At 48.6% G+C, this 26,281-nt stretch overlaps 1 protein-coding gene across 1 annotated transcript; it reads right to left on the bottom strand.

Annotated features, from left to right (window-relative positions):
* Positions 1-1,589: 1,589 nt before the first annotated feature.
* Positions 1,590-7,035, bottom strand: NOBOX (NOBOX oogenesis homeobox). The gene is made up of 8 exons (XM_059074799.1): positions 6,999-7,035; positions 5,019-5,663; positions 4,388-4,596; positions 4,053-4,165; positions 3,693-3,778; positions 3,241-3,472; positions 2,607-2,911; positions 1,590-1,903 (listed from the first exon to the last, which is right to left on the bottom strand). The coding sequence occupies exons 1-8, from the start codon at positions 7,033-7,035 to the stop codon at positions 1,590-1,592; spliced, it is 1,941 nt and encodes a 646-aa protein (XP_058930782.1).
* Positions 7,036-26,281: the final 19,246 nt, after the last annotated feature.

Raw genomic sequence — 26,281 nt, 5'->3', positions numbered from 1 at the left:
CCCTTACATAGAAGAATCTTTTCCCCTTACGTCTGTTTCTAGGCTGCTCATTTCATGGGCATCATGAGACAAAATGTGAAAACAAAAGAGAGATGTATATATATATATATATATATATATTGCGGTACGCGGGCCTCTCACCGCTGTGGCCTCTCCCGTTGCGGAGCACAGGCTCCGGACGCGCAGGCGCAGCGGCCACGGCTCACGGGCCCAGCTGCTCCGCGGCACGTGGGATCCTCCCAGACCGGGGCACGAACCCGCGTCCCCTGCACCGGCAGGCGGACTCTCAACCACTGCGCCACCAGGGAAGCCTGAGAGATGTATATTTTAAAAGACCCAGCTACATCACAATATAAGACATTTACTATTTCAGTGTATACGTTGCAATCCCTAAATTAAGGCTACTGAAGCCCAGCTACTAGGATCCTTGTGTGGCAGTAGAATACTAGTGCAAAGCTACTAAATACTGTTGGTCTTTAAAACCCTACACGGAGACCCGGACATGCGTTTGTGTAGCTGAGGCGCTTCTCCATTTCTAAATATTTTTCCTTTTCAGTTCTCATGAGCCACGACGCTAGAACTAGTATGATGGATTTAAGTTAATAATTGCTTGTAATACATGTTTAAAAAAAAATTGTGTATCCTCCAATGATCGTATCATTGGCAATCCAGAATGGCACCCGATATACACTCGTCAAATGCAGTGAGGTGGTTTGAATCAACAGCCCTCAAATTCTAGTTATTTGGGCACTGCAGAGTCACCAGATGTGGGTGCCAAATTTGTGTATATAAATATATATAAAAATAAATACAAATATATATATATTTATATATATACATGAGCATCCTCTTCTTGGTCCTCCCACCCCCTCATTCCCCCCCCCCCCCAACTCCAGAAAGAAAGACCCCTGGGAATAGAAGTCATGGTTCACAATTCTAGAGGCTTAACCTAAACGGCCTTGAGCGTCTCTCGGTAATCCTATCCCCGCGGGGCCCTAATTCCAGAGAAGGGCCGGGGCTCAGGTTTGCTCAGGCTCAGTTCTGGGTTCGGGACGAGAACACGGTTTAATGGCAGGAGCAAAGACGGAGTCCAAGAGGCGCAATTCCTCCTGCAGCAGGAGACGGGAGGATGCCAGGCTCCACGCGATCCCGCCCCACGGGGACCTCGCCTGGGCCGCCCGGGACACAGCGGGCCGGCTGAGCGGAAGAGGCAGCGACGCGCATTGATGCTCTTCACTGGCGTGAGAGGGGAGACGCATCATCACAGAGAGAAACCCAAGAGGAGACCAGTTTACTGCTTACAGTGGGCACTGGGGCTCATCCGTGTAGCAAGGAAAGGAAACAACACAAACCGATACAGACTTCGGAGGTGATACAGGCCACCCTCCTTCTTCGGGGCCACCGTCCAGAGGTGTGGGGACACGGGTAGGGCCAGGCCTCTTCCTTCTCCAATCAGTGTCCAGCAAGATGAGTCCACAAAGGGGGGAAACGCCTCACTTCCACCCACATCCATAGAGTCCAGTCTTTGCTGACGCCTCAACCGCCGTCTCCTCGGGGGCGTCCCAACCCTCCCCAGCAGGGCGGCCTCTTCACTCCTCGGCCCCGGCGCTGGGGGCCATGGCTTCCTCCTGGCCCTCCTCGGGGGCCGAGGGCAGCTCCGCGGCGGCGGCGGGGGGCAGCTCCTCTTGGGCCTTGCTGAGTAGGGGCTCCGCTCCGGGCCTGGTCCCTTCAGGAAGCCGGGCGAGGCCTGGAGAAGGCTGCCTGCTCGAGGCCTGGGCACAAGGGGCTGCAAACAGATCCAGGAAGTAGCCGTCCCCCCCCGGGGGGCCCCCCAGAGCTTGTGGACACAAGGAGCTGGGGAAGGGCAGGTCTGGTAAGCAGGGGTCATTCCAGGGGACTGTACCTGTGGGATCAAAGAGCACACAAACGGTGAGTAGGAGGACGGGTACCAACCGCGTTCGACGTGTCCTGTGACACAGTGTCCCCTCCCTGCTCCACAGAAACGCACGTCAGGACCCTGCAGCGAGGCTCCCCTGAGGACCAGGCAGGCTCCTGTCTCGAGGTCCTGCGGTTGGGTAACAGTGACACGAAGTGGGCCGTGGTTGAGGCCTAGTGAGTGCCCTCTCACGCGGGCAGGAGACTGGGGTCTGGCATCTTCCTTCGCCTCCTGCTGGCACTGAGTCCTAAGATGGCCACTTCCAGGACTTCAGGGTCCACGTGGCCCATCAGACACTCAGGTCAGCTACCATCTATCCCGTGCCAAGCATTTCACGCACGTTGCTCCTAATCCTCAGCAAGCCCTCTAAGATATGGGCACATTAGCCCCGTTTCAGAGCCCGGGAACCTCCGGAGAGCCAAGAGCTGAGCTGGACTTTAAACTTTGCTTTTCCTCACTCCGAAGCTCTCTTGCTGATTCTCACTCTGCCCGGAAACCTCCAAGAAACTTGAGGAAGAAGAGCTTCATAAAGACAAGCGTGCTTTCTCTAAATAACAGTGATTCACTCACCCCCACCCCCCGCCGGGCCTTCCCTCCAGCTCATGAGGCCCTCGCCCTTCTCACTGTCCTCAGTCACCAAAGGCCCCTTTCTCTCCCAGCCCGGACTCACCCACGTTGCCGGCAGGTGGCTGCAGCAGGATCTGCCCTGATGGAGGGCCTGTGAAGTAGCCCTGGGATGTGCCCCCGCTGGGGCCATAGGACAGTGCAGACAGAGAGTCTTCCAGCAGTGGAGGGGTCAGGGAGCTGGGCATGGGGAAGGGGAAGGGGTGCAGGTATGGAAACTGGGGCTGGGGGTGTTGGAAAAGCTGGGTCTGTGGAGCCTGGGAGAAGTGGAACGGGCCCTGCTGGCTGCTGGGTTGATATTCCTGGGGTTCCAGCTCCTCCAGGTACGAGCAGGAGGGGGGTGGCGTGACGCTGAGAGAGACAGAGGAGTATTTTGTGCGGCTCAGGGGGCGGCCCCGTTGCTACCGGGCGGCGAGGCTCCCCTCCCCATCTCCACGACCCCAGACCTGCCGCCTCCTATGCTTTCTCCTCCTGCCCTAGCCTCCCATCCTCGTTCCTGCACTACTGCTGTGATGTCCTAGGTCCTTCGCACCCTAATCCACTTACCCTTTTAACCCTCATCACATTTACTACTCCTTGCTTCTCTCAGTTCCCCTCCCGCCTCCCAAGCCCCGTCTGTCTTTCCTCCTCCCATGCCTCCCCCAGGATAAGTCAAGTGCCACCGCCATTAGGTTGCATACCTTGTCCCCCACGACCCACAAGGGCCATCCTTGCGGCTGCTCTCGTTGCCTGGGGTATCCAGCAGCAAAGACATCAGCTGGGAGGTGTGCACGGGGCCGAGGGGCATAGGAAGGTTGGCTCTTCGGACAGGTGGGGGACTGAAGAGAGGTGGGGTCACTTCCACCCTCTGGGCGCCCTCACTGCGTTGGGTCGGGCCCAGAGTCTGGTCAGATGTCAGCAGCATGGGGGGCTCTAGGAACAGAGGTCGGAGGGGGGTTGTAAGAGTGCGGAAGTGGGGGGCAGCCTTGGCGGCGCTGGGTGTGGTCCGAGTGCACAAAGCCCGGGTCCCCCCCGAACGAAACCGTGGGGAGCTCCGGCCGCTCCCAGGGTCTTTCAAGAAACAGCGCTTTGACTCTGCCGTCTTCCGCACCGCTGTATTCCCCAGAAAACCCTCGTTAGGCGGTCAGCTCACCTGGAAGGGGATCCCGCGGGGACTCCCGAGCGAAGGTCCCAGGCTCCCGGTCCGCGGGCGCAGCGGGTGGCGGTCCGGCTGCAGAGCTGGAGGGGGACGAGTGAAGGCTGTAGCTCGGGCAGTCCCTGGATTCAGACTGGGGCTTCAGTGTAGGGAAAGGGACCCGGATTTCCAAACTGTGCCCCCTACAAGGCACCGGGCAACTTCCCAACCCCAGGCAGTCAAAATCCCTCTAACTCTTAGCCAACAACTCCCTATATGCCCAGCCTTCCAGTCCCTTCTCCCCCTAGAGCCCAGGATCCCAGCTTAGCCCCCAATTCCCGCCCACGGGGGTGGGCCAGGAACAGGAGAAAGTCTGACCTGCACTGGTTGCTGGTGGGGCTGAGGGCAGGGCCAGCGGTAGCGTCCTTGCTCTCCTTCCCAGTCATTTTCTCCACTTTTCGCCACTTTGCCCGGCGATTCTGGAACCACACCTGTAGGGGAGAGACACCCGAAGAGCCTGAGAAACAGGGTGGGGCCTGAGGCTCAGTCCTGCTGTCCCATGATGTCTCCGTGAGTGCGGGAGGCCACCGCAGCACTCAGGCTGGCAGGGAAAGGTTCACCGAGATGGCCTCTCCGGCACCTTCCTCTTCTCACATTCTAAGGCTGCGGCCGTGTGCAAACGGGCAAGAACACAGCCCCATCCGAGGCCTCACCCCAGCCCCTGTCTGGGAGGTGCTGAGTACTTGTTTGGCTCTCCCAGAGTGCCGGTGCGTGGGTCCTCCTCCACCCCGAGGCCGAGGGCCAGTGCCCTTTACCATGATGCGCTGGGGGGTGACTCCCACCGTCTGGGCAATTTCCCGGCGCTTATCGCTGTCCGGATAGTGGTCTTCTTGGAAGAGCCTTTCTAGCTCCTCCAGCTGGTCTGGAAGAAGAAAACACTGGCTTGAGGATGGACACCAGTGATGCGAGAGCAGGGGAGAAAAACAGATGCCCTCCAGATGGGCCCGCTGCCCCCAGCCCGAGGGCCTCCCCAGAGCCCTGCGACTAAGTTCCCCATTGGGCTGGGGCCTCCTCTCCCTCCGGCTTTGTGGCAGGGAACTGAGTGGTGTTCGCTTTCCTGCCCCTTCTACCCTGGGCCCAATTTCATATTCTGATGAGAAAACCCAACCTTTCCCTCTGAGGTCAGAGGTCATGGCCTGCACAGGTCAAGAGAGGACCCAGCCAAGGTGATGTACAAACAAACCCCACTCCTCTCTCCTGGGGCTGCTGCATCCTCTGTTGAGCCCCGCCTTCCCAGAGAGGATGCCAGGTCCCCTGGGTTTCCGCTCGCCTTCAGGGACTTACCCGAGCGGTACAGAGTCCGCGTCTTTTTCCGGCCTTGGCAGGTCACTTCCGGCGACTTCTTCTGGTCTGTGTTTTGGCTGTTCTGGGCCAACGTGCTGAGGAGGTTGGCCAGATGGCAGGAGCCCCGGCCTGACCCACAAGGCACCGGGTTGTACGTGGCCCGGGCTGGGTGAGCGACGCTGGGAGACGCCGTGGAGTCCACACCCCCAGCGTTAGGCTTTTTCTGCTTACCGGCGGCTGGAGAGTAGGGCCTCTTCCCCAGCTTCCCCTCTCTCACCGGGAGAGGATGCCCTTCCCCCTGCGGCTGGGGTCTAGGCGGGCCCAGGGTTCGGTCTTTGCGGAGAGCCCCCGAGCCCTGGCGCTGGCAGGCTCTCCCAGCACCAGCACCAGCTACTTCTCCAGGGGCCTCTGAGGACTCCTCCTCCCCGGGAGCAGCGCAGGAGAAGGGCACGTCCTCACTTGGGGCTTTCTGAGTGTGGGGGGCTGAACTCTGCAGGGGTTCCTCCTCCTCCTCCAGTCTGGCAGCCGGGGGCTTGTCTCCGCCCTCCTGACCTGTGGAGAGCCAGCACCCCCTGACCTTAAGAGCCTGGACCAGGAGGGCGCGCTGCTTCCTGGTCTGCGACTGGCGTTCTGTTTGATCTGAAGCTTTAATTTGTCCACTTATCAAATGGGGTAATCATTGCAGGCGTACCTTCCTAGCTCGGCTACTGTGAGAATCAAATTAGATTATCCCACAGCTTGGAAAAGCAAAAGCGAATAGATGCAGCCACGGGGGGCCTGAGCTCGTGTACCTAGACAGGAGGGGTGCAATCCTACTTTGGGGGGAACCTACTCTCTGTTGGGAGTTCCCTGTTTTCTCCCCGAGACCTGGAATGTGAGTCTGAGGGACAGGCATCTGTTCAGGGGTTTCTAGGGGACAAATGTTGGAGTGGACTGGGAAGAGAGAGAGAAATCGATGGAGACCGTGCTGTTTCTCAGACTGGATCTTGTCCCTGCGGCAGACCCAGGCATCAGTGCTCAGAGCAGAGACACGGTGGGACTGAGTGGTCTCCAGCACTGAAAGCTCCGGTCACTCATCCTCCAAGCTTGTCTGTCCTTCTCTGAGCTATGGCTGATTCATCAGGAGTTGACCATGTCCCAGGCATTGTGCTAGGCACCTTTCAGAGATTAGTCCAGCATGCATTTAATCCTTGTGAGGAAGGCATGTTTATAGCTCATTCTAATACGAAGAAATGTGGGTGACAAAGTTGAGTGACTTGCCCAAGCTCATACAGCGCAGCACTCTTGATCACTAGACAGGGTCCTTCCTGGGGTCACCAACCCCGCCCCCATTCCCCTCCCATCTTATTCACAACCTCCAGATCCCAAACCGTCCCAGCTCAAAGAGCTGCTTTATCATTTCTAACTAAACTGGAACATTTTTAAAGTGGATGCTCACTACCGAGAGCGAGGGTTTTGTTTTAGTTTTTGTTTTTTAATGAAAGTTGCATGAGATAGGCTGTCTTAAGGAACGACTTTCTAACAATGTGTAAGAAAGAGGTAGGTCATGGGCTAAGGCGCTTGCTTTGTCAGATTGTTTCCTAGGGTACAAGCTGGTGAAGGGGGTCTGCAGGCCTTTATGGCGGCATGCAGCACCGAGGCTGGATGGTGAAATGGGGAAGGAGGGACAGACCGGTTTCACAGCATTTTAGGAGCGCTAGTAGCCTAGCAAACCCGGTACACAGTAGGTGCTCAATAAATGCGACGTATCCAGGTGATAGGCCCCGGGAAGAAAGGTGATGGGTGTGGGAACCAGAGCAGAAGAATCACGGCCCTGCTTTTCTTCTCTTCATCCTTGGAAACCCGAACGCCAAGGATGGGGGGCGCGGCGTGGTGGGCTCCCCGGCCCCCTGACCCCTCCAGCCCCTCTCAACTCCCCTCCAACCCCTACCCTCGGCCTGCCGCTGGGCCCCAGCCCCTCAGGCCCCCCCGCGGACTCACCCCGCGGCTCCGGGCTGCGCTCTGGGCTGAGCTCCATGGCCTGGATTCCAGCACGCGGCCGCCGGGCTGCTTTTGCGCGCTGCCTAATGAAGCCTCGCGCGCGGGCAGGTGTGCGGAGCTGCGAGCCGGGGAGGCTCGCGTCCCCACCCCGCCGCCGGCGAGGCCTACTCGGGAGGGCGGTGCGTGCGGCAGCTGCGGGCAGACGACGAAGCCCGGGGCCACGCCGCTTCCCGCCCCCGCCGAGGCCGGAGTCGGGCCAGGTGCGGGCTCCGCTGCGGCCCCTCCCCAGTGGGTGGGGGCTGCACGCGGGGCGTGGGCGAGAGCCCGCCTACGGGGTCACGGTCAGGAGGCTCGCCCTAGAGGGCCAGGGCGTTCGGCTGGGGGAGGAGGGCCAGCTCCCTGGGCCGGACTTGGCAACGGGCTCGGTGGCGCCTTTGGCCTTGGAGACAGAGTCCTGCCTTGTGAACTGTGGAAGGCGACTTGGGGAGCCACTTATCAAGGGAGCCCCAAAGCCTTAACAAGGGCTGCCCATCTCCCAGCTGCATCGTTGAGGTTTCCCCAAGCCTCAGGATTAATGAGCCCGCAGGACCCCATGGCTGATTGGAAGGTCCGTAGAGCACGGAGCTGTCTTCGAGAATGAAAGCGAGCTGGAAGAACCCAGGCTGCAGGGTGAAGTGGACACCTCTTGACTGGGACACAGTTGCACGCGACGGGAGGCCGCAGGTAAGCCGGCAGAAAGAACTAGCTCGTCAAAGTTTTGTCTCATGTTTCCACCCACTTGATATCAGTTTTTCTGGCTGAGGATGAAGGAGCGTCTCATAAGGGAGATCTCACAGGTGTGATCTTTACGACTCCCAGTTCCTGGAATGTTTCTTGTCTGCTTTATAACATAATTTCAGGATTTAAAATCCTCATGGCCTCTTCCTTCCATCTGCCCCTGAGTGGGAGGTGCTGGCCAGCTTGAAACAGGTGCTTGGTGCTGGAGGTTTGGGGGTGGGGGAGGGGATGGTGGTGGTGGGCCAGAATAGAAATCAGGTGTTTTGCTTTTAGGATTTGAAAGGCTCTGGACACCACGTGCTTTCGTGCTGTAATCACCTATTGGTACGTTTTCCTGTGCCTTAAATTCCTTTCAGGGGTTTGGCCTACACACGTGAACTTTGGAGAATTACGAGTTCTTTCTGAAATATAAAAATTATGAACGAGTTAATTCCCTGACAGCATGACCAAAATTCCAGGCATCTGGTGTTTCATTCTGACTTCTGTAAGACTAATATCCTCTAATAAATGAGGGGTTTAAAAATAGGGCCCAGGGCTTCCCTGGTGGCGCGGTGGTTGAGAGTCCGCCTGCCGATGCAGGGGACGCGGGTTCGTGCCCCGGTCCGGGAAGATCCCACATGCCGCGGAGCGGCTGGGCCCGTGAGCCGTGGCCGCTGCGCCTGCGCGTCCGGGGCTTGTGCCCCGCAACGGGAGGGGCCACAACAGTGAGAGGCCCGTGTATCCCCACAAAAATAAAAATAAATAAAATATAAAATTAAAAAAAAAATAGGGCCCAGTTTCAGCTAGAAAGGAAGCATTCTAGGCCATGTGAGCAAGGAATGGGGGGCAGTGAAGTCGCTTTCTTTGTGAAACATCATTTGGTGGGGACATGGTGGTAAATGGAATGCAATAGTCTGCTTGATTAAACATTTATAGGACACCTACCGTGTGCCAGGCACTGTGCGCAAGTCACTTCCTGCCCGCAGCAGCTTACTGGCAGAGAGGGAATTCGAACAGTGACACAAGTAAATGGACAGTGTCCATACAAGGAGGTCGGTGGCGAGTTAGAGGGCTGCACAGAGGAGCAGGAAGCTCTGGACTTGGATTGGGGGCGGGGCAGGAAAGGCCTTCTTGGAGAGGGTGACACATGAGCTTTGAGCCGAAGTTTAAGGGAGAGGCGTTCTTAACCATGTCACAGCCCTGCTTAAACCCTGAAGGGGCGGGGCGCTTGCCTGCCTGTGTGATAAAAACCAAGCTCCCTAAGCAGCAGAGGAGCCTTCTGAGGTCTGGTCCTTTCCTCTGAAGCCTCAGCTCGCCTGCTTCCCACACCCAAGTCTTCCAGTTTTAATGTCTCTTTTGACCTAGTGTTTTTCAAGGAGTGTTGACCCCCCGGATCAGAATTTCCTAGGGAATTTGTGCAAAATGTGGCTTCCAGGCCCCGTCCCCAGAAATTTTAATTGGTAGGTCCAGAGAGGCATCTGGAAACTGTAACAAGCCCCTCAGGTGATTTTTATTCATGTTAGAGTTTGAGACACTCGTAGATCTGCAGGAACAAAGTCAACTAAAACCATCCCCGGGGATGGAAATAGGGAAAGTGGATGGTGGGGGACTTTGTGGGGGAAGGAGATGACCTGTTGTCCTTTACTGAGGTGTCTGCTGCAGTGAAAGCGAGTCACAGTTAATTTCTTAATAGGTTATCCTAGCTCATTAAATTAAGAATAAATCATCTTTCCCTGCCATCACTTATGTTGTGTTTCCTCTCGCCGTCTCTTTGCCCTCTGCCTGGGTGAAGGTCTGAAAAGCAAAGACTCAAATCACCCATAGACTGGACACCACCCTTACATAAAACTTTGAAAGATACAGAGTCTAACTGTATAAATGGGTTTGCTCTGAGACTTAAGGAATTGAAGATGTTGGCATTTTCTAAACACACAAATAATTGAATTTGTTGGGGGTGGGCTATGACATTAGGGAAATCGAAGTTTTCTTTCTCTTTCTTTCTCTTTCTTTCCTCCCTTCCTCAGTCCTGATATTCTTGCCTTGTTGTTTTGTGTGGTGTTTTTTGTTTTTGTTTTTGTTTTACAAATGATATAGTTTTTTTTATTTACATGAAAATTTGATTTAATGGCTGCAAGTGAATTTGGTCTAAGAAGGCTTGGGATAGCGTCTTGACGTGTTTGGTTGAAAAGGGATTGTACTTATGATATATGCTGTGGAGAGTGCTATCTTCCAGATAGGGAAGGGAGGCTGCTCTTTATTGGGAGGACAAAAAGATACTGTTTTAGGGGTACTTGGAAATATTTATTTCTAAGACTTGGTACATAGCATCTTCATGATCTTCAGGCATGTTCATATACCAACCTTGTTTAGAGGGAAGGATTTTGGGCTGGGGGGCGGTGTGTGGAGGGGAGGAGGTTGTCCTTAGTTTTCAGAGCCAAACTAGAAACCACCACTTCCACCCTCTTAGCAAGAGCCATTTATTCCAGCATCTTGTTCTTCTCGTGGATAGGAGAATGACAGCAAAAAGGAACAGGTCTGATGCTACCAAAGGGTATAATTAATCTTTTTTTTTCCCCAATTCTGTGTAGAGTTAACCAACCATACCATTAGTTTAAGCAAGTGAAATAAGATTCTTTGTCCTTCCTCCCTCTTTCTCTGTAATGAGAAAAATAACCAGTAGAAGGTGGTTGACTTGAGAAAATTTTTCAAAGCAGAGACACAGGGTAGTTCATTCTTGTCCTACATGCCTCTCCTGGGGAGCAGGCAGCAACAGGTCATTGCAAATGCTGGGACCAGAGGCAAGAATACGGTTGTGAAAGGCAGAAATGTGAACGGGCCCTGGGTCAGGAGATCACAGTCCCAGCAAACACGGGAGGTAGAGGCCCCAGGAAACAACCAGGAGGAGAAGCCCCATCCAAGGCAGGGGAGGGAAAGGGAAACCGGAGCTTATCACAGGTTCGGGGACCAGGACGTCCTGAGCCCGGAGGAGGCCCTTGGCCGGATGATCAGATAAACGCCGTGGGCTCACCACGACAGAGCCGAGGGTGCCAGTGACGGGGGAGGCACTGGCAGTTGCCAAAGTCTCTGCGGAGCTGCTTCCTTTGGAAACCCCGGGAAAGGCTGGTTGGCGCTGACTGGCATTGAGAACACCTGGCTAGAGCAGAAACTGCCCTGGCGGGGAGAAAACAGGTTCTGGCATTAGTGAGCCTGATCACTTCTAGTTCCCGTACCCCAGGCTCCCAAGATGCTATGCGTCTAACAAGAATGGTGACCGTGTCTAAGCAACGTGGTTGCTGCTGCTAGTTTGTAATCGGGCCGTCCTCCTAATAAATCACTATTGCTTGTGTTTTGTAATTTACAGAGTACTTTCCCTTCCATTCGAATCCCCTCCTGATGCACCTCCGTTTTGGAGACAGACTGTCTTCTTTCTGCTCTCTTCTGGTCTTCTCCAGGATTGCAAAGCCGTAATGCTAAGGATAGCCTGGCATTCCAGACCCCCTCCAAACCCAGCCCCGGCCTTCCCTCCTTCTTCTCTGGCTGCTGTTCTTCCTCCCCCCTCACCCCACTCACACAGCCTCGTCTAGCCTCCTCTCATTCTAATCTCGTGGTCCTCTCTCAGAATGGCCCCCGCCTTCTCATGCCTCGGGACCACAGGGCACGTTGTCTTATAGGCCTGGAACATCGTCCCTTCCCTTTATTTCTGCTAAAGTCTTACTCATACTTGAAAGCCCGACCCAAATTACCTCTTTCCCGTGAAGCCTATCTTAGCTTTCCACCTCCAGGAGGAACTGCTCCTTCCCGTGTCCCCCCACTGTGACGTGTTTACCTTGATATTACATCACCTAACACAGGCTGACCTGATGAGAGCTCTGTATGTTCTCCGCCGGACGGTGAGCCCTTACACGTGATAACATACATCTGTTCACGTCAGGCACGTTCTACTTGCTCTACAAATATCAACTCATTGAATTCTCACAACAACCCTATAAGGTTCTATCGTTAGCCCCATTTTATCGAAGAAGAAGCTGTGACACAGAGAGCTTAAGTGCTTTGCCAAAGATCACACAGCTGGTAGGTGGCACACCCAGGATCTGAACCCGGTCGGTCTGGTTCCCGGCCATACTCCTAACCACTAGGCTTTCCTGTTTATGTCATTTATATTTGCATCAAGATCCTCCAGGGAACTGCATGTCAATATTATGACATAGTACGAGTGTGTTTCATGTTTGGTAATTGCAAGCATTGTTGCTTCTGTTGTGGTCACCCATTTACAATGCTTGGTGTCAGTCTACTTATCTCTTGTAAGAATAAAATACAGTGTGTGTGTGTGTGTGTGTGTGTGTGTGTGTGAAAAAAAACAAAAGGTACAAAGTTTCAGTTGTACAGGATAAGTTCTGGAGATCCAATGTACAGCATGGTGCCTGGAGCTAACAGTATGGATTGTATGTATAAAATTGGCTACAGGGTAGATCTTATATTAAGTGTTCTTTTCCCACACACAATAATAATGCTAAAGGGGTGCAAGGGAACTTTGGGAGGTGATGGAAATGTTAATGGCCTTGATGATAGTGATGGTTTCATGGTCATATATTTATCCCCAAACTCGTAGAGTTGTATACATTCCATACGTATGGTGTTTCAAATGTCAGTCATAACTCAACAAAGTAGTTTTAAAAAGTAAAAAAAAAAAAAGACCCTCCAGGGCTTGGCATGGTGGTTTGTACATGGGGATCAACGATTGTTCGTTGACCAGAAGTTGATCACCATCGCCAGCAGTTAGAGGGCAGCGTGCGGAGGTAGGTGGCTATGGCTGTGGCTGTACAAGGCAGCAACAGTGATGGAGCCGTTCTGAGCCTTGACCATGGGGGTGATCGCATGAGTCTACGCGTAAGATAAAATTGCACAGGACTAAACAGAGTTGACCCTTGAACAACACGGGTTTGAACTGCACAGGTCCACATGTGTGCGGATTCTTTTAAATAGTAAATACCATAGAACCGCATGATCCGTAGTTGGTTGAATCCGCAGAGGTGAAACCTCAGATAGGGAAGAGCCACAGATACAGAGGCCAACTGTAAGTTATGCATGGATTTTCGACTGTGCAGAGGGCTGGTGCCCCTGACCTCTGTGTTGTTCAAGGGTCAAGTGTACATACGTATACACACACAAATGAGTGTGTGTAAAACTGGTGAAATCTGAATAAGGTCTGTGGATTGTGCTAATATCAGTTTCCTGGTGTGATACAGGATGTTTCCACTGGGGGAAGCGTATATGAGATCTCGCTGTATGATTTCTTAACACTTCACGTGAAACTACAATTATCTCAAAATTAAAAACCATATATATGTGTACATACATACACGTACATATATACACGTACATATATACATGGACACGTGTGTGTATATATATATATATATATATATATATATATATATATATATATATATAAATCCCAGTGTTTTGACCACAGTTTCGTTTTCCTGGCTTCAGTTAAGTGTAATTGACAGAAATAAGATTTCATGTAGTGTAGCACTCTTAACCTTTTGTTTTGACCGTGATTTTAAGACATTTAGATTTAAATTATATCTATTTCTTTAAGCGGGCTGTAGACAGGCAAGCAGAAGAATTTATGTCTAATTTGTTTTAAAAATAAAATAACTCTGTCTCTCTTAATAGGAATGCAAATTTATCAGGAAAATATTGGTAAATACAGAATGATTAGAAAAGAAAACAGTACAATTTTCCATCAAACAGTGTCAGTTGTAGACAGTTTGGTACCCTTCCGTACAGTATTTCTGCCATTACTGTGTTTCGTGTATGTTCTACATGATTGTAATTATACTCCATATATAATTTTGAGCATTCCTCCCTGCAAAACGTACTGTGAAAAGAAGAGTCCTTTATTTTATTTTTTTCCATCTTAGGAACTTATTGCATGACCATACTGTAATTTAACTATTCTCCACCTGTTGGCAAAAACTTTTAATTTGAAGGTCTACATTTTTTTAAATTAAAAAGCAAATTGGAAATAAAGCTTCTAATTCTTGTTTTTCCCTCTTACAGACTTAAAAAAAAAAATCTCTTCCAGTTGGTGATTGATCTGACCTATGGTTTTTTTATAGTCCCAAACCCATGAGGAGCCACAAAGTTGTTCATTGCACAGAAATAGGCAGCCAGGCTGGCAAGTGTGCAATTAAAGTGCTTCATCAAGGGGAGGCCTGAAATTCTGAGGTCCGAAGCTCGACTGGTCAACCAGGCAGGTCTAGTGAGAGTTAGAAGATCCCCAGAACAAGGTGATTTTCCTCCTTTGCTGGCCTGGGGCTACACCTCTGCCAGGGGCTTGACTGACTTTTCCGGTGTAGGGTCTTGGCTCCCAGGAGAAAGTGCTCTGCCAGGAGCCCTCATCGTGCAGGAAGAGAGCTCTGCCTTCTGGCCACGGTGTGGACCTCACCGTTCTACTGGTGCTTTAAGGACATGGGCTCATGTCCTCGTGGGCTTTGAAGCCTTTGAGCCTGTGCGTCTGGTACCCTGTGACCCAGGTACCATCCCCTCCAGGTCCAGTGACCAGTGTGAAAGGCGGGGCTAAGTCGTGGTCAGCAGGCTCCTCTGTGCTTTGGGGCATCAGACTTCAAAGTCCACACACATTAGAGTGACAGTTCCAGCTCTTCGGAATTGAAGATGAGCTGCCCTTGTCTTGAAATGTCTCCTTTCTCCTGATATCAATCAAGGGCAAGATCAGTAGTGCAGGTTAGAAGCTAGCAGCAACTTTGCATGCAGGAGGGGATGGTGAAATATCAGGCATGAATTTAAATGAGGCAGAGAGATGAAATGATAGAAGCCTAGATTGATTAACCGAGAAATAATTAGGCTGGCAAAACCTGTCATGCAGCTTGCTGGAAAGACAAAGGAGCGACCGTAGGGGCTGCTAGACCCAGTCTTCAGCGTGCCAAAGGCTTTTGATTGTCTCTGTCTTATAACTGGGGTGCTGTGTGTGTTATTAAATTGACCCAAGGGAGGGTGGGCCTTGCCTGGGCCACCTGAATTCAGTCAGGCTGTCATTCAGAGCAGTCCCAAGGAGAGGGAGGAAAAAAAGCAACAGAGGTGGGGAAAGCCATATTTGGAATTAGAGATGCACCAGGCAATATGAGATCCATCTTCTTTAGTTGGGAGATATAATTTCTGATCTGAACTCTCAGAGGTGCTGCTCCAGGGCCCAGGTGGTTTGGGCTCATGAGCGAGGACAAGCACTGATGGCTTTCCAAGTTTTTAAACTTAACCTCATTCTCAGACTGAACTTCTGATTCCCACCCCAAAACTTGTACCACCCCCAGGCCTCCCTCTTTCTGTTTCAGCCACCCAGTTGGAATCATCCTTGGTTCTGCACTCTCCCTCACAGCTTACGTATAAGGTACCAGAATATTCCAGCCAGTTCAGCCTCCGAAGTACATCTCAAATCCTTTAACTTCTCTCGGTCATCACCACTCTGGCCCAAGCCCCTCTCCTCTCCTGCCTGTTCTTTAGTGACAGCTCCCTAAACTTACCTCCCTGTTTCCACTCCTGTCCCATTATAATCCATTCTCCACAGGCTGGCTAGGGAGATAGTCTTAAAATGGAAATTGTCATGTGTGTCACTCTGCTATTTATATGCTTTAATGACTGTCCATTGTACTTAGAGGAAAATGAAAACATCTTACCATAGCCCTGCACGATCTGGTCCCAGCTTACCATTTCTGCTTCATCTCAGGTGACTGTTCTTGTCCTTCAAGCATCTTAAACATATTCCGTTCTTCTGCCTCAGGGTCTTTACATATGCTATTGCTGTGCCCGGAACCTCGGTGGTTTTTATGGCTAGCTGCTACCCAGCTCTTGGCTTAAGTGTTATTTCTCAAGGAGGAGTCCTCTGGCCACATTCTCGACTTAACACCCACCTCCTAATATTTCCTCTTTGTTTTTATTTACTCTTAACGCAACATGTACTTACATTTTCATTTACAGACTGTCTCCTCTACTATATTTTAAGCTCCATGGGTACTGGAAACTACAGTGGTTTGTTTCACCAATATATACCTGTGTATACAGATCTGGCAAAGTGGCTGCCTTTATACATGTTAACTATTTGGCTGATGAATGAATGAATAAAAATATGGATATTTTAGTTGGAAGGGGGAAGAAAAGGATTATCAGATTCATGGCACAAATTACAGTTTCTGGTAATTCATAACCTGATGTCTAACAGGATTGGATAAGAGGCCGTAAGTTGGAATGCTTCCTGAAAGTGCTGACCGGTTTGAGAACTGAGGAAGCCAGAAGCCAGGGATAAAATGTGGCATTTTAGTGCTTGCTGTAAAGAACACAGTGAAACTTGGCATGCCTCTTCGGTAAAGTCCATATTCACCAGAGGCCATGACTTTTCAGAGGAAAAGCATGACTTTTCAGAGCTGTAGCTTTTTAGGGCTGGTGCAGTCTTCAGAGATTAGCACAAACAACCTTATACTTAGGGTGGGTTTCTTGTAGACAGCATATAGGTGGATCTTGGTTTTTTTGTTGTTGTTGTTTTTTGCGGTACGCGGGCCTCTCACTGTTGTGGCCCCTCCCGTTGTGGAGCACAGGCTCCGGACGCGCAGGCCCAGCGGCCACGGCTCATGGGCCCAGCAGCTCCGCGGCATGTGGGATCTTCCCGGACCGGGACACGAACCCGTGTCCCCTGCATCGGCAGGTGGACTCTCAACCACTGCGCCACCAGGGAAGCCCCAAGGATCTTGGTTTTTTTAATCCAATATGAGTCTCTGCCTTAAATTGTTTAAGTGTTCGGACCACTTACACATAATATATCATTCACATGTAATGATTATTGATACGGTTGGGTTTAAATCTACCCTCATGCTACCGTTTTCTTTTCATCGCCTATGTTCTTGGTTCCTCTTTTCCTCTTTTTACACCGTATTTTTGAGTAATAAGGTATTTTTATGATTCAGTTTTATCTCATTTGTTGGCTTATGAACAATATTGATTTATAACGTTTATTGACTTTTTTGTGATTGCTTTAGGACTTTGGGATACATGTCTAATTTATCACAATTTACCTTCAAGTGACATCATACCATTTCACAAAAATATAAGAATCTTACAACAGTTTATTTCGGTTTTCCTTCCCATTCTTTGTACTATTGTTGTCATACCTTTCCCTTCTATATGTTATAAAACCCATGATACATTGTTATTATTTTTGCTTTCAACAGTCAATTATTTCTTAAAAAATATTTTTAAAATAAAAAATAGTATTTCATATTTACTTACATATTTACCATTAGTAAGCATTCATTCCTTTGGAAATAAGAGATTTCCATCTGGTATCATTTTCCACGTTAAAGGAATTCCTTTTACATTTCTTGTGGTAAAAACCTGGTAATGGAGTTTTTGGCATTTATATGTCTGAATAGTCATTATTTTCCTTTTATTTTTGAAAACTGGATATATAGACTTTTAGGCTGACAGTTTTTCTTCCTTTTGGTGCTTTAAAGATGTGGGTCCACTATCTTTTGTCCTTCATTGTTCCTGAAGAGAGAAGCCTGCTATCATTCTTAACTTTGTTTCTCTGCACCTGTATCTAGTTGATTTTAAGATTTTTCTCTTGATCACTGGTTTTAAGCAGATTGACACTCATGTACCTTAGTGTAGTTATTTTAATGTATTTTGTGCTTGGGCTTCATATAACTTCTTGGATTTGTGTGTTCATAGCTTCCATCAAATTGGGAGATTTTTCATCCATTATTTCTTCAAATATTTTTCCCATCTCCCCTTTTTTCCTCCTCCCTTCTTTGAGGACACAAATTATACTTAGCCTTTTGAAACTGTCTTATGGTTCACTGATGCTTTATTATGCTGCTTTTCTTTTTTAACAGGTTTTTTTCTTCTCTGTGTGTCATTTAGGAGAGTTTCTATTTCTGTGTCTTAAAGTTTTCTAGTCTTCTTCAGTGTCTGTAGTTAATTCCATTCAGTTTATTTGTCATCTCTAAGACATTGATTTGTTTTTCATTTCTAGTACTGTAATTTCACTTGAGTCTCATTTATATCCTCCACGTCTTAACATGCACATATTTTTCTTTACCTTCTTGAATATATGGAATATAATTATATCACTGTTTGAATGTTCTTGTCTACTGTTCTTGCATCTGTTTCTGTCAATATGCTTTCGTCCTAATTATGAGTCATATTTTCCTACTTCTTTGCATGTCCTGAAATGTTGTATTCAATGTCAGACATTTTACCTTGTGGTGTATATGTAGGTGATGTGCATATAGATAGATATATCTATATCTGTATCTCCTATATATACAACAAGGTGTGTATGTATGCATGTATGTGTGTGTATATATATGTATACGTGTGTGTGTGTATATATATATTGTCGAGCCTTGCTCTGTGTTCTGTTACTTGGAAACACTTTAATCCTTTAAAGACTGACTTCTAAGTTGTGTTACCTAGAACCAGAGAAGCCTTCATTCTGGTGCTAATTTTCCCTATTCCTGAGGCAAGGTCCTTCTGAGTACTCTACTCAATGCATCATGTATTGCAAGGTTCTTCCACTCTGGCTATAGGAATACAGACTATCCCTGGCACTTTGTGAACTTCAGTGATTATTTTGCCTTTTCTTTGGTTCTTTTCCCAACTAGGGTAGTTTCTCCACGCACATGCAGTGACCAGTACTCAGCTGAAGATTTGAGGGGAACCCCCTGAAGCTCTCTGTGTCTCTTCTGCAGTGTTCTCCTCTCAGCGCAGCTCTCTTCTCTGTGTGTAGCGCTTCCTTTCCAGCACTCCATCCTGTGACTGCCAGCCACCTTCGTCTCCCTGAATTCTCAGTTCTATATCCTCAACCCTGCCCTGCAACCTGGAAATTTCCTCCAGACGATATGCTGGGGTAATTGTAGGGCTCAGCTCATTTGTTTCTCTTTTCTCAGGAATGACTGTTCTGCATTGGCTGTTGTCCAATGTCTGAAAATAACTGTTTCCTAGATTTTGTATAGTTCTTACTTGTTTAAGATGGTAGGGTGAATGTGATGGTGTTTGTTACTTCATATTGGCTGGAAGTGCCCACAAACTACTTTATAAATTTCAGTTAGCTCTCCCCTGCCTACAGGATAAAGTTCAAACTCCTTAGTTTAGCATTCTCAGTCCTTTATAAGCTGACCTCATGACAACCCCAGTCCCCAGCCCACCCACTTTCAGTAAATCAAAACAATTTCCCAAATCTTGATTGTGTCCAAACTTTTTGATCCTCAGAGCATTGCATATGCTCTTCTCTCCACCTAGCAAGACCTTCTTCCCGTGCATCCCCCATCTAGCCAAATTCTACTTGTTCTTTAAGACCCAACTCAATTATGAATTCCTCTGTTAAATGTTTCCATACCTCAGTGTTTGTTGCTACTGCTGTGTTCCCACAGCACTCAGGCTATACCTCTGTGGTGCACTTAGGACTCTTCTATGGAGATCCTTAGTTAGGTTTCTACACCTGACTGAAGTCTCCTAATCTCCTTAAGGGTAATAACCTCTACGTTTTATTTACATTTTCATCCCTCAGCCTAGCCCAGGACCCGTCTTGTAGTAGATCCTTGGCCAATGTTTGCGTAATGAATGAATGTCCTGTCACAGTGTATACTCTTTCTTTCTGCAGATAGTATTGACTTGCCCACTTGAAGAACTTGGAAATTATAAATATGAAATACAGAATAAAACTTGCACTAGAATAGCTGCCATCATCTAGCAGGTGTTCCACACTGTGTTTATCAGTGAGAGTGCTGAGTAGGTGCTGTTCCCTTCTAGGATCTCATCCCACCATTAAAGCAGTCCATAGCCAAGAGTTTTTTTCTCTCTTCTTAACAGATGGTTCAGTTCTGTGGTTGATTTCTGTAAGAAGTAAGTGCAGGAAAAGTTATTCCTTGGGAGTTCCTTGGAGTTAATGTAATCATTGTGAAAGCATCAGCTTCAACTTTCAGAGATGATTGGAATCAGGCTACTTCTGGGCTGAGAAGGCCAGGATCTTAGAGACTTATGACTGACATAGCCCCCGAATTGCCCTGGACATATGCCATCAGGATAATGCATATTGGAAATTAAAGATTCTTGACTGTTCTTGAAAGCTGACAATTTAGAAAACAGCAAGCATTTTGGAAGCCTGTCTCCATAATCAAGATGGGGAAGTCAAATGCAATAGTCAAAATAGTCAAATGCAGCTACAAAGGAATTTTAGATTTGGCAACGCCAGAGAACCAGCATCTTAGATGCCCAGAACCAGTAAGTATGACTCCCTTTATCCCTCTTCCCAAATAGACAGCCCTATATAACCTATAGCATAATCCTAATTTTCCTCAAACAGCAAAGATCTTCTGTGACTGGGCTAGAACACCCTGAAATATTTGACAGTCATTGAGTGAGGCTGGGTGATCTGTCATTCTTTGTGATCACAGGAGAAAATGAGCGAGGTGTGGGGATTCTAGGAGACAAAGGAATTAGTGGGATTATAAACTAACAAATGCTCAAGTTCCTATAGAACAAGGTGGAGAACTGGGTACCTTGTTATATCAAAAGAAATTATATGCGTTTCAAAATTTAGGAGACTCCTGGCCCTAAAACCTGAGAGGAACTCTCAACTTTCTCTACCATTGTCCTACCATATCTAGTTTGAAGCTTTCTCTTTGTTATTGGAAGAATTTTTCTAGAGGAGTGACACAAGTGCATGGTAGGTAGTGACTTAGAATGACCACTGTGTTATTTTGCAGCGTTTTTAGGCAAGTTTGAGACTCTAATGTTGATTGTAGGTAAAGGGCCATCCATGAAAGATGTGGACAGTGTGAATCTTGAAGCCAAATCTGGCCTCTGTACCCTGATACTGAACTAATAAATCTCGGAGACAGAGTTTTGGGTGGAATAGAAAAGAATAGCTTTATTGCTTTGCCAGGCAAAGGGGGCCACAGCAGGCCAGTGCCCTCAAAACTGTGTGTCCCAACCTGGAGGGGGTCGTGAGGAGTTTTCTAGTAATGTTTCAAAGAGGGCGTGGTCAGCTCGTGGACATTCTTCTGATTGGTTGGTGGTGAGGTAATTGGGAGTCAGCATCATCAACCTTCTGGTTCCAACTAGTCTGGGGTCTACGTGCTTGTGGGCAGCATGCTGTTAACTTCTCCCACCTGGTCGGGTTTCAGTATCTGCAAAACAACTCAAAGTTACTGTTATGTGTGTCCTTTGAGGGGGAGCCAGGACCCTGCCCCAAGGCCGCACTATTGTTTCTTGACTGTTCCTCCCTTGTCTCCACACCCCCTCCCTTCCCTGATTAGCAACTGTTTGAACCTGCTCCTCTGGAGCTCAGGGAAGCTCATGGAGGTTGAATGAAGCCTCTTTCCTATAATCAAGAAATGAGGGACACAGACACAGAAAGGCTTTTGTGCCCAGGGGACCCACAGGGTCCTGCTTTGTTTCAATCTTATCAAAGGGGAAAAAGAAGATTGCAAGGTAGATGTGACAGATTAGGATAGGATCAACTATGCTGCATTATTTTAAAAACGACTCTGAAATTCCAGTGATTTGGAACAACAAGACTTATTTGTTAATCAGATTACATGTCCAGCATTAGTGGGGCATCTGCTCTATATACTCAGGGACCCAAGTTGACCATTGTATTGACCCGTTATCTGGAAACCACATCCTGTTTCTCAGAACTGCCACCAGGGGAAGTGAGGGCCTTTCAGCTGCCTCATCTTGGAATTGACTCCCATCCCTCCTGCTTACATTTAGTTACCCGGAACCAGTCGTAGGGCCCTGATTAATTGCAAGGGCACTGGGAAATGTGTGAGAAGCTGGAGTACTGGGGGGAGCATGATTGTCTCTGTCTTAGACTGTTCTTCTCGTCACCAAATATGTATTTGCTTCCTTCCTCCCAGTTTCTAGAGACAATCTAAAAGTTCTATTTGATCAATGCATCTGGCACCAATTCCAGGATCCCTGAGCGCTGTACACCAGTCACAGTATCGGGTTAGGTCATGGCCCCTCTTGGTCTTGTCAACTAAAAAAAAACAAAATTCACAACCTAAAAGTTGAGAATTATGTTTTATTTGGCAGGAATTTTTAGAACTTCAAGCCCAGGAGGCAGCATCTCAAGCAACCCTGAGAGAACTGCTCCAAGGAGGCGAGGGGGGAGCCAGGATATATAGAAGTTTTGCAACGAAGGGCAGGTAGTCTGAACGTCAAAAGATTATTGTTAATGAAAGAAAGCCAGATATCCCAAGTTAAGGCATTTAGCGCTTTTCTATGTATGGGAAGATGCAAGAGTCTGGGCTCTCTGAAATCATTCCTTTGATATGTACCTCAGCTATCCAGGGTCAGTATCCTGTGTTTTCATATCCTGAGCTTCTTCAGGGCTCACTGTGAGGAGTGGCCGCAGGCTGAGGGCTGCTAGATGGCAGGTATTCTTTCCTTCCTGAGTCCCCTCAGGCTCACCAGCTCACCGTCAGGTGGTGGCTGCAGTAGCTGATGACTGTGACATCCTTTTATGGCAGGAAATATTCCATTTCTCAGTGTGGAGATACAAGCGGCAAGAAGACAGGTTACCTGCTGCCCACAAACTAGTACATGAAGGTAGAACAAGAACAGGTTAACTACAGTAAACACTCACCTTCTGTAAGGTCATGAATGGGGGTTCTGTATAGTCACTCTTCTTTATGGCCTCCTCTCACCAATAAGAAGGGCCTTTTCTTCCACTTTCTGGACTTTCCCTGGTATCTGAGAGGGGGGTCTTACATTTCTAAATATAGGCTCTCTCACTACATAATTAGTCCAGTTCTTCCAGTTTCTCTAGGAACTTCTACCCACCTATTTGTATGGTAAGTCTCCCCACTACCCCCGATTGATTTCTTCCCTTGAATAAATTTGATTTCTATGTGTATGAAGCACATTCTGTGTGCAAAGCAGGATGCTCAGGTTGTAGAGTAACAGATGAAGAAGACTCTTGATGCTCAGTGGTGCTTATAATCTCATGGAAATAGGTAGGACAGAGAGATTGCAAGATAACTTTATGGGATACTAATTTGCACAGGCATGCTTTGGAGGTATTACAGGCTCGATTCCACACCCTTGCAGTGTAGTGAATATCACAATAAAGCGAGTCGCATGAACTTTTTGGTTTCCCAGTGCATCTAAAGGTTATGTTGGGACTTCCCTGGTGGTGCAGTGGTTAAGAATCCGCCTGCCAATGCAGGGGACGCGGGTTCGATCCTTGGTCTGGGAAGATCCCACATGCCGCAGAGCAACTAAGCCCGCGTGCCACAACTACTGAGCCCATGTGCCACAATTACTGAAGCCTGCACACTCTAGGGCCAGCGTGCAGCAACTACTGAGCGCGCATGCTGCAACTGGTGAAGCCTGCGTGCCTAGAGCCTGTGCTCCGCAACAAGAGAAGCCACTGCAATGAGAAGCCCGTGCACCGCAATGAAGAGTAGCCCCCGCTCGCTTGCCACAGCTAGAGAAACCCCATGCACAGCAATAAAGACCCAATGCAGCCAAAAATTTAAAAAATGAAAAAAATAAATTTTTAAAAAATAGATTCCTGCTAAAAAAAATAAAAGTTTTGTTTACACTATACTGTAGTATATTAAGTGTGCAATAGCATTATGTATTTTAAAAACACTTTATTGGTTAAAAAAAATGCTAGCCATCATCTGAGCCTTCAGTGAGTCGTAATCTTTGCTGGTGGAGGGTCTTGCTGGCTGATCAGGGTGGTGGCTGCTGAAACTTGGGTGGCTGTGGCCATTTCTTTTTTTTTTTGAGCGGTACGCGGGCCTCTCACTGTTGTGGCCTCTCCCGCTGCGGAGCACAGGCTCCGGACGCGCAGGCTCAGCGGCCATGGCTCACGGGCCCAGCCGCTCCGCGGCATGTGGGATCTTCCCGGACCGGGGCACGAACCCGTGTCCGCTGCATCGGCAGGCGGACTCTCAACCACTGCGCCACCAGGGAAGCCCGACCATTTCTTAAAATAAGACAGCCATGAAGTTTGCCACAGCGATTGACTCTTCCTTTCGTGAACGGTATCTCTGTAGCATGCAATGCTGTTCGATAGTATTTTACCCACGGTAGAACTTCTTGCAAAATTGGAGTCGATCCTCACAACCCCTTTCTTCAGTAAACTCTGTCTTAATTTCTGTGGTATTGCTCATTCCTCAATCCTTATCTTAAGCAATCCTTTGACCCTCTGCTCTCTGAGCATGCTTTCTCTGTCTCATATCTTTGTATTTCTTCCTTTCCAGTACCTGGAGAAAGTTATCATAGGTTCTGTTTTTGTCCTTTGTGTTCTCCAAATCTTATAAACTTAGGCAGAGAAGGAACTTATTGAAAAATATGAGTAGTTCATAGCTTCAGGGCTGGGGGGAGGCTGAAATGTCCTACATGGAAAAATGACTCGGCAGAAGTCAAGTTCCCACCCAAAGAAGAGTCTGGAATGGATATCACCACGGGCACCTTGACACTAGGGAGGTCAGTGCTGTGAATTATTTATTCAATCCTTCTTGCATCTTTGAGACTCTCCTTTAAGACTCAAAGTCCTCGGTAGAAGCACCTAGATGACGTGGTCTTGATACAGCCTCACATTCCAGCCACTGACGGGAAGAGGCAGGAATAACTGGTTTCCAGGTTCTGATGGTGAGAAGTAGAGCCCTCCTTCCACCAAAACCCACACAGTAAGCGTTCTTCCAGAAGAGGAAGGTATCTGGACATTGGATATATAAAGAAACTTGCCCTCCGAGTGTAATTATCCGCCTACATTTTATTAGGAAATTCAGATTCATCCTAGATCCGTAACTCTAGCCCTGACCTTTTTCTCCTTTTGAATCCTGTCTTTACGGTTACATTCAGAGCCTGCCTTTTGGGTGCTCCGTGGTCCTCCAAACTTATAAAGACTGACCACAGCATCTTTCTCCCCTTCCCATACTATGTATTCCTTCAAGAATCATCTGGGAAACCAGTTAAAAAATGCACATTTCCTTGATTCACTTCCCCTCCCCCACAATTCTGGTTTTGTGCTTTTGGGCCAAGGAATCTTCCGGTTTTAGCAGGTGGCCCAGGTGATTTTGCTCCTTGTAATGGCTATTCTCTTTGAGTAAGAGGGTTCTTATCAGTTCAAAACTCTGGCCAGCTTTTTTCTCTGCCATCTCTCTCAAATCTTTCCTTTCCTCAAAGCAACATGCCTTCTCTATTGTGAACACTATTTTCAAGGCCACTTTTTTACCTTATTGGCTTCGTTATCTATGTGTCTCACCGTCGCTGGTGTAGAACTTCTCGTAGGCATCTCTGCGGTGGTCACGTCAGGCGGGTAGAGGGAAACTGTCTTCTGTTTTCCACTGTCCCTGCAGATTCGGCTGTACTTCCAGAAATGGGGTTCTGTGTGGTTGCTCTGGGTGATACAGCAGTAGCTACTCGGAAAGGCACAATCGGAACAGATGCCGGTAGTAAACAATGGGTACCTGATGCAAAACTGGCCTGAATCCTGCTCATCATAAATATCGACAGTACGTCACTCTTTGATTGGGCTTCTGTTGCTGCGACCCCACAGGCTTTCACCAAGGCCCACTCGCACAGTCATGTCACGAGCCAGATGAGTTGTCAAGGTGACATTCAGGCTCTTGCTCGGGAGATGTTCCACCAGCTGCGTGTTGAACGTGACCTGCAGTGAACATTACTCCCTTGTGTGGGGACATTAGGTCAGGGCCTTATGAGTTCCTTGAGACGTCCTCCTTTTCAAACTTCACACTGTACTCAAAGCTTTGTTTTGTTCCATGGTGCTATTCACAGGAAATTACTGTGAGAATTTTTCTGGTTTTCACTGCCCTGCCACAAATAGTACAGCTTTCCTTCCTCCCTTTCCGGTCGGTGAAGGGTTAGAATAAGGAGGCTGCCTCCCCCTGCATGGACTGTTTTTTATTAGGAGCATTAAACAATTTTCGTTTGTCTCGTACTTTATATATCGATGTGGCTTTATGTCTTTTCTCACCTTGACATATTTTTGGTAGACTTTCATTTAAAAGTTGAAGAGGGAGGTCTCCTCTCCTTGATTCTTTGACCTCTGGACTGGAGGAGGGTTGTAGTAAATCATTAGACGCCAAGAGGTGAGAAAGTACCATTTCTTCTGGGAGCACCCTACGTCGTGCATTTGCCCTTAGACTTACAATAACGCTAAACACCAGGAGAGCAGCATCGCGGTCTCCATGCCCGACCTGGAGCGAGGAAAGAGCATCCCGTGCAGCCGGTGAGAACCCGCACGGTACGCCGCTCCCTTGTTTCTGTGCCTTACGAAAGCACCGCGCCTCCTGCTCCAATCGGGAGACTAGGAGCGCAGCCAACTTGAGCTGAGTGCACGGGCGGAATAAAGGCCGAAACTTACCTTGAGTGTTTCCAGTTTACTTCCTGACTGTGGCGAGCTTACAGATCGAGCTTCACACATTCTGGTGTGTAAGAAATAGCGCACTTCTTAAGCTCTCTAAGGCATT

This window comes from Kogia breviceps, chromosome 9 (assembly GCF_026419965.1).
Source record: "Kogia breviceps isolate mKogBre1 chromosome 9, mKogBre1 haplotype 1, whole genome shotgun sequence".
Taxonomy (NCBI): Eukaryota; Metazoa; Chordata; class Mammalia; order Artiodactyla; family Physeteridae; genus Kogia; species Kogia breviceps.
This window is presented reverse-complemented; position numbering and strand designations above follow the sequence as displayed.

Bases quoted from the DNA above. Each gene is read 5' to 3' on its own strand.
- NOBOX (XM_059074799.1), bottom strand. From the start codon at position 7,035: ATGGAGCTCAGCCCAGAGCGCAGCCCGGAGCCGCGGG. The intron at 3,779-4,052 runs GTCAGACTTTCT...GTCCCCCTCCAG, and splicing joins CCCACCAGCAACCAGTGCAG to CTCTGCAGCCGGACCGCCAC. The intron at 2,912-3,240 runs GTATGCAACCTA...TGTCTCTCTCAG, and splicing joins TGTGGGTCGTGGGGGACAAG to CGTCACGCCACCCCCCTCCT.